Source organism: Haliotis cracherodii, unplaced genomic scaffold (assembly GCF_022045235.1).
Source record: "Haliotis cracherodii isolate W230 unplaced genomic scaffold, xgHalCrac1.p SCAF_7, whole genome shotgun sequence".
In the NCBI taxonomy this organism is placed as follows: Eukaryota; Metazoa; Mollusca; class Gastropoda; order Lepetellida; family Haliotidae; genus Haliotis; species Haliotis cracherodii.
In genome coordinates this window covers 22,027,249-22,036,107 of record NW_027266330.1, presented here as the reverse complement: position 1 = coordinate 22,036,107, position 8,859 = coordinate 22,027,249, and the positions used below count along the sequence as shown (strand labels likewise).

The window sequence follows — 8,859 nt, the reverse complement described above, 5'->3', positions numbered from 1 at the left end:
CCATACATCACCAGGGTCTAAGGCTTTGCCTTGGATCGTTCAGAACTTCTCCTATTGACAGTCTGTACGTTGAGGCCGATGAGCCGCCACTAAAACTACGCCGAACTAAACTATCTTTGCAGTATATCACAAAATTATATTCTAATCCATCTAACCCCGCGTACAACAGTGTGTTTAATCCTCTTTATGAGGATCTGTACGGTAAGAAGTCCTCTCTTATTCCGCCTCTCGGAATAAGAATAAAACCTTTAATTTCTGCTGCCGATATTAATCTTGAAAATATATCTCCTTTCCGCCTGCTTTCTTCACCTCCTTGGCAATTGGTAAAGCCACGGGTGGATCTTACATTATCTAAACTAAAAAAATCGGACACTAATCAACTACAATATCAACAGGAATACAATCAGTTAAGGAGTGAATATGATACTTATAAATCTATCTTTACTGATGGATCCAAGGATGGTGATAAATAAACATTTTAGAATTGGTAGAAAGAAACATGTTAACTGAGATTGTTAGTGGCTGTACCCTTGAAGGGGGTTAAAGTAGTGTAAAATGATGGCCCCCCAGAAAGGGTACGTCAGACCACGTCATTCGAAGTAAAAAAAATCCACCACAATTTTAATTGTAGAATGTGTGTTCGTTTAATCTGGCTAAATTTGTGAATAATCGCCAACAGCTGAGGGGATGATGTAAATCCGGCTGGGGTCCATGCAGGTAGCAAAACTACTGTAAGTCCCCATGGACCCTAGCATGGTGATCTACCTTCGGTTGCTGGCGATCTCTAGCCCATTTTTATATTTTGTTGTTCACTGATACTGATGACTTTTATATATTCTCAACTAGTTTTAAATAGACTCTGTGATATTCTAGTCATTGTACTGTCCATCGTTGACAGCTTTTTTATATTGTATTGATATATGTATTATTAATGTACTTTTCGTAACGATATGGCTGAAATACTGCCGATGTGACGTTAAATCTTAACTCACTCACTCACTCACTCACTCTGGGTAACTCGAGACTATGTATTCAAAAACTTTATATTATGTACATATATTACTTGTCTATTTGAAACAAATAAACTAATTAATCTGCATTGTAAATTATATATTAAATGTAAATGGCATTTCTATTCCATGAAGAAATACATAGCTTTCAGTTTTATTGTTTGATTTTTTTAATCTGATGGTGAAATTCGATCTATTTTAGGCTTTAGGCTTCTAAACATGCAGTGATGTGACATCAGAAAATCATTGAAATCGAAGAGAGCGTGCCTCATCTCACAAGCCTTGACACCCATGTGCATTTAAAACACTAAGAGACGTCTTTAAAAAGACATGTCTGGTGACAAATCTCATTTCTTCAAACCATCACAGGGGCACAGGTGGTCCTCTTGTCTAAGTTGTCACAATTTGCTGTACAGAGGTGATTCGCTTGTGTTTGCCATTTATCTAAAATAACTGTAACTCCTCTTACTTTATTGAGGTGGAAAAAATGATTTGAAGCAGACATAAAAAATGTAAATAATCACAACAGACATCGTGACATAAGCCCCAAAAGTCTGCTTTTATTGACAGCAGCTGTCATGTTATTGTAGATAGCAAAGAAGGAAGATTATTGTGGTCTAAGGCTTGATCTTGTGAGTGTAGTGTTTGATTTACCTTATCTTTGTCATCATTGAAGATATTTAGTTGACACTTTGTGTATTTATTGACAATATGATTAAAAACATGTGAAATATTTATTTTTACATGAATTCTGTACTCTTTTGAACAGCAGGTTTTATATATGTTGCTAAAATAAGAGTGCAAGCACATATTTATTCATTGTTCGAAATTCAGGTGGGTTCTGGGGTCTGTTAGGTATGCTCATATCATGCCTTGGTTATTTGAATCTAAAGACAACCTATTTTTAGCCATTAACATTAGCACTATGACAAAGACCCCTTGGTTTAAATGGTTAACTGCAAACACCGCAGAAGGTGACATGTTATCATATAATGGGTAGTGTTCTTTTGGGGTAATCTACCACGGACAAAAATGCAAATATGAAAGGTCATGTAGGTACTACTCACTGTATTTACAAAGAAACATGGCGTTGCCCTTGTCAGTCATTAATTGAGTCAGACTTAACCCTCGAGGAGCTACACCCATTACTGGGATAATTATTATTTCCAACTTAATTGTCTTAAATACTAACGATAATACTAACTGTCTTACAGGGACGTAGCTGAGATTTTATGCAACTTTGGAGATATAAATTGTGAAACAATGTAGCAAGGACACTAACAGGATGATTTTCAGACACTCTGTAGAGATGTCACCCGAGGAGTGGACGTGCATTGATGACAGGGCGACGTGGCCGGCATCTCCCTTACTACCTCCATGTCCATGTTATACTGTACTGTTATTGTTAGCTTTAGTTCTGCTATATAACATTTTTTCTGTAAATAATTGAGCCTGGACCAGATAAACCAGCCAGTGGTGATATTAAAAAAGTAACATGGGTGAAGGGGCACCCACTTGTATGTCACATGGCCAAAGAACAGGGGCACTTCCACTGAGTCCGCCAGTCACCCCCTAGTATTGGTACAGTGGTGGGGTAGGGGGTGGCCTAGTGGTTAAAGTGTTTGCTCATTACACTAAAGGCCTGGGTTCAAATTCCCAATTGGGTACAATGTGTAAAGCCTATTTCTGGTGTCCTCTCCATGGTATTGCTGGAATATTGCTAAAAGCGGCAAAAAACCATACTCATTCACTCACTTGAACTTGAACACGGATAGTTTGGTCCAGATTTCTTTGTTGTTAAACTCCCTATCAGAGATATTCCACCTATATGAGAGTGGTCTGTAAATATTTGAATCTGCGGCAGACAATCTAGTGATTGATATTCTGAGCATAGATCTACGCAATTGGGATACGATGACATGAATCAACAGAGTCAGCAAGACTGACCACCTGATCATGGGTTAATGATGACCTATTCTAACCAAGCTCTTCACTGATAAGTTTGGTCTACATTCGATAGGTTATATAGCTGTTATATTGCTGACTTTGGTATAAACAAAAAAAAAACAACATAACTACAACTCATCAGCAATTTTAAAGCTATTCTAAACATAATAGAGTGAGTGAGTGAGTGAGTATGGTTTTACGCCGCTTTTAGCAATATTCCAGCAATATCAAGGCTGGGAACACCAGAAATGGCCTTCACACATTGTACCCATGTCGAGAATCGAACCCGGGTCTTCGGCATGACGAGCGAACGCTTTAACCACTAGGCTACCCGACCGCCCCTAAACATAATGGAATTATGCCTTTGAATCCATATTGCTCATAGGTGTGTTGTTGGTTTTGTTTCAATCGGTAATTAGGTGATGCAGTAGCGGTATAGTCCCTATACCACTGATGCGCTCCAGAATCCACTGTTCAGCATCCAGAATATCTTTAAAACAAAAAACTACAACACAGCTCTGCTTCTGTAACATTTTATACACAATGATGAGACACTGACATTGATATGACTTAAGTATAATCTACAGCGGCAATAAGCCTGAGAGACTCACCTAAAGCTCAAGTGACACATATCAATTAACCAATCAGTGACAAGTTTACAGTGACCTGCAAATCACTGACCAATCGGTGACAACATCACAAGTGTTCAGACGATCACTGACCAACCGGTGACAACATAACAAGTGCCCTAGGTACAGCCTAGATCCACAAATATGCACATCATTCTATTAACAGGGAAATAGGCCAGAAATAAGATGGACATGAAATAGATATCATTTGTACATGTCTGTAACTTATCATGCAGTGGATTCCAGTGTTATTTACAAATATGCATTAATGTAAGGGTCAATTCCTTCAAACTAAATGTTCATAAACGTAGAAATAATCCATTCAGAAAACAGAGATTCTACTTTTCAGGAATCATGAAAGAATAATTTCTATCTTGGAAAAAAAGCAATTGATTTGGAAAAACAAATTGAGAACTGTGAATTACAGCATGAGTGAAGATAATTAATCACTGATAGTCTGGATATGACCCATCAAAATAACACTCTGTTCTCAGCACATCCCTTATTTCAAGAGAAAATACCATTACTTATGAATACAGCATATTCCGATCTATACCCTCAACATGAGATCAAACATTTTAATAGGAACATATTATTAACCTTTACTGTTACAGGTCTCAGTGTTTGCAAGCTTTAAAGAAATAAGACCGAACTTGAGAAGTAGAAAAAAAATCAATATCATTGTAAAATACCTACAAATGTCAAATGCAGCCTTTCAAATATGTGTCAAACATATTTAACATTTTTATGAAGAATTTGAGGTTCAATAGACACTTCATAACTACAAGAAATTTCTAAAAATGGCACAAAGTTGCCATCGAGTAGAAGACACTTAAAGATTTAGAAAAATATATTATATCCTATGAACATGGGCCTTACTTTAAACATACATTTTTCACAAAAACACATATTGCAGAATTTCATTCCTAGACTTCAATATCCATAGGACGTTTCTGAATTAAAATCCCATCAGAAATATAAATTTACATAGAAACATATTTCCTGTTATCCATACTAAAAGGATCAACCTAATATTTCCACCTCGTCTGTATGTACACTCACACTATGGTATGTTAAATTAAAGATGAATATTTTATACACCAGCACAATAATCATTCTCAAGTATGCATCTGTTAGAAGTTCTTACAACTTCCTTCAGTACTGATGTTATATGCACAGAAAACATGTAATATGTACACCTAGAGTGAGATACAAACGATATCACATTGCTAGTATATACACCTTAGTAGAACACAGGACAATAATTATGCAAATGAGCTGGTTGTTAGAATCATAATGACTTGTATCGATGACGCCTTGAGCATGGTATCAGAACTTCTGATAATTCACATGAAATGCCCTTTTCTTTGTGGGGGACAGACTATTTGATATTTGAAGGGGGCCTTGGGTTGTGTATGGAGACTAGATATATTTCAACTAAAGCTGCAAAACCAAGTATTTGTTTAAAACCATCTTACAACAATGTATTTTTGTGGCAGACAGTTCTAAAGCACATTTTTTTTATTATCTGGCAATTGTGGGTGCAATTTATATTTTTCAATAAAATCCGCCACCCCCCACCCCACCCCACCCCCACCCCCAATATCAAATGGTCGGCCCCTTAACAGCTGATATATTACAGCTGATCACAATGCATAATGGTTATGATTTCATATCATTGATTACAGAGTAGTTTCAGTCAATAATACTATTATCTCTCAAATTTGTCTCTTCATTGTCCTTTCTGAGCAAATGTGTAAATGCAGTATACATGGACAATCTCTGTTGCAGTCACAGTCACCAGCGTCAAGTATCCTCGGGACCACAATATGCAGGCTTGTGTTAACACAATATCGATTCTAGATACATGAACCATCTATCTCAAATACATTGCCACAAAGTGAAATAGTACTCCCTGTATAATGATCAATCTATTTTGCATAAATTTACATAATTATGTAAGCACGTGGGAACAGTCAAGCAGCTATTTGCGGTGTTTACAAGCAGTTTACAGCTGTCTCTTTAGCATGATTGGTGAGTTATATACAGATGAAGTATTTACATGAAAAGGATGGAAATTGGACACAATAAACAGACAGGAAAATGATGACAGACAAATGAAGTCGATGAAATGTCATGTATGTGGCTGAACAAACTTGCAGGGGGTATATCGAACAGCAAATCAATGGATCCTAAGGCAGTGTCAAGGTGTAGTGGGGGTCCTCATCCTGACTCTAGAATATCCTGGCTAAGGCATAAATCACATGCTTGTCCCCCAGACAGTGGCACATAAGTCCATCTTTGTTGAAGTGTTGAATGTCAACTAGTGTTTTAATGTATTGATTGTGCGTATATTTTTTAATATTGGTTAGCAATTCATACAACCACTCGTGACGGCATAAATCCTGCCGGGAATCATGCAGGAAGCAAAAGCACTGTAAGTCCCCATGATCCCCAGTTAGGTGGTCTAGCTTTGGTTGCTAGTGGTCTATAGCCTGGTTTTAATTAATAGGAAATAATCTGCTAAAAAATTCTTTGATTATTATTGCTTAGGTTTGTTTTATATCTAAACTATGATATTTACCTTACTGTTTTCTGTCCTTTGTCGACAGGTCTTTAATTGTAGAAACTACCTTGTTCTCATCGCAATATGGCTGCAATACTGCCGATGCGATGTAAAATTTTAACTCACTCACTCATTAATCACATGCAACAAAGTAAATCTGACATAGCATCTCCACAGGAGCTGAAGTAGAAGTGAAGTAACTGTTTGGTCACAGAGGGGAGTTGGAATTTCCAATCAGTAACCAGGATTTCCCAACATAAAATGTCGCAGTTTCTAGTAATTATTTTCCGTCTGCACACCTACCTTCCTCCTAATACAGTATCATCAAAATGACTGAAATTTGTGTTCAGGAAAGTGTGTGAGTATGGTTTTAGGCCGCTTTTAGCAATATTCCAGCAATATCACGGCGGGGGACACCAGAAATGGGCTTCACACATTGTACCCATGTCGGGAATCGAACCCGTGTCTTCGGCGTGACGGGCGAACGCTTTAACCACTAAGCTACCCGACCACCCCTTTGTTCATGATAATGAGGAATAGAAATCTAAAGATGTTAAACACAGTGGTACTTATCAGTGAATCCACTCCACATGCACATGACCTGATACCTTAGCTTAATTTCTGAATCATATTTTCTGTGTCCAATATGTTGGTTGGTTTGTTGTTTTACGCCGCCCTCAGCAATATTCCAGCTATATGACGGCGGTCTGTAAATAATCGAGTCTGGACCAGACAATCCAGTGATTGACAACATGAGCATCGAGATCATGACATGCTTCAACCAAGTCAGCAAGCCTGACCTCCCGATCCCGTTAGTCGGCTCCTACGACAAACATTCCAATATGTGAAATAGTGGCACATTGTACTGTTTTTTTAATGTTGGTTTGAACTCTACATTATGTTAAAGTTGACAGTTTTCTGCACATAATCATTGACACTAAACGATATAAACCTGAGTCTAACCTTAGTATGAGAAACTGTGTGAAAAATAGCTGAATGACGTGTGTGACCACTACTCCATGACAGTGTAGTCAAGTCTCGGACACTGAGAAAGTGTTTCAAGTGATCTATGTCTGAACATTTGTAGTATACACATCGATAAGTGGAACCCTAATGTTACTTCAATAAACATTGTGAACCGTGTTTCTTTCGGAGAGATTTACAGTTTGGTGATGGCCCCATATTGACACCAAACGGTCTTACTGAAATAAAGTTACATTGTGAACCGTGTTTCTTTTGGAGAGATTTACAGTTTGGTGATGGCCCCATATTGACACCAAACGGTCAATGACAATGAATGAATAATATGAATGTGACTATGCATGCTTCCACTTGAACACTAACTTACAAATGATGAACTTATTGATAAAGATAAATGCGAAACAGTCTTCTTTGAACTCATAGTCTGTTTGGGTCTATTTGGCAGAGTTACCTCCCTTGCACCATGAAGTCTCCACATCATAGCACTTTCATTAAATGCAATAACTGAGTTTGAACAAGGTTTCTACAACAGAAACTGAAGAACAATTATCTGTATGGTCTTTGTCAACATACCACTGAGACAATTCAGTGTCTTAAAGCACATGCACAGGTGCTGCCAAGTATTTCACAACACAGATGAGAGTTTAATCACAACTTTCTTGGGTCACATCACCAACTCGGTCCACGTTAAAACCATTTCCTAAAATTCTTCTTTCTTCCATGATTATCTTCCTTCCCTTTGCGTTGTAACCATGGTAACAGACACAAGCACAGCGTACAACTTTCTCCACCAGTAGTCTTTGCTACATATCGTGCTTGCCCTTTGGCGATCGACGCAGGACGAATTTACTGGCTATTAAATCCCTACATGCTTGTCAGCAGAATCAACTGCCGAAGTCATGCAAGAATGTGTTTAGAAAGTCAAAGGATGGCCGCGAGTGAGAGTTAGTGTTCCAGGACGTCAGGATGACATCATACACTTCACTTGGACAGATATCCGGCTTGGGCATTCTGTAGCCTTGTTGCACATGTTCAAAGGCTTCCTTGCTTGGCAGTCCTGAAGAAAACAAAACACCATCAAAAATACAAATGGAGCACCAAATTGGTTGGTCTGCTTAAATTCAAACTGTATCTAATCCTTATATGAGTGAAATAAGTTTCTAGCTGCGAGTAGTCAATTCCAGGTGGGTACTGCCACTGTTGGTTGGTTGGTTGGTTGGTTGGTTGGTTGGTTTGTTGTTTAACGCTGCACTCAGCAATATTCCAGCTATATGACGGCGGTCTGTAAATAATCGAGTCTGGACCAGACAATCCAGCGATTGATATCATGAGCATCGATCCACCCAATTGGGATACGATGACATGCATCAACCAAGTCAGCGAGCCTGACCACCTGATCCCGTTAGTTGCCTTTTATGACAAGCATAGTCGCCTTTTACGGCAGGCATTGGTTGCTGAAGGCCTATTCTACCCCGGATCTTCACGGGTCCTGGGGTAGGGGGTAAGAAGGCTAAACCTTCTCCTGGCCAGTTTTTCCCAACCCCTCTTAAATTTTGATTTCACCTCAGGTGGGGAAGAACTAGGCTAAACAGACTCTACCTTCCCCACGTAATTCAGTGGGGAGTGCAGGTCTGGCCAGGGGTGGTGAGTGCAGGTCTGGCCAGGGGTGGTGAGTGCAGGTCTGGCCAGGGGTGGGGAGTGCAGGTCTGGCCAGGGGTGGGGAGTG

At 38.8% G+C, this 8,859-nt stretch overlaps 1 protein-coding gene across 7 annotated transcripts in view; it reads right to left on the bottom strand.

The window, feature by feature from the left end:
- Positions 1-5,190: 5,190 nt before the first annotated feature.
- Positions 5,191-8,859, bottom strand: part of LOC139447451 (tyrosine-protein kinase Fgr-like) — a 107,558-nt gene continuing 103,889 nt past the window's right edge. For all 7 annotated transcript variants that reach the window (XM_071228804.1, XM_071228803.1, XM_071228801.1 and 4 more), the window contains exon 9: positions 5,191-8,190. In XM_071228804.1, the coding sequence (XP_071084905.1) occupies positions 8,018-8,190 (173 nt within the window). In that variant the 3' untranslated portion in view covers positions 5,191-8,017. The remainder of the gene's footprint in view (positions 8,191-8,859) is intronic.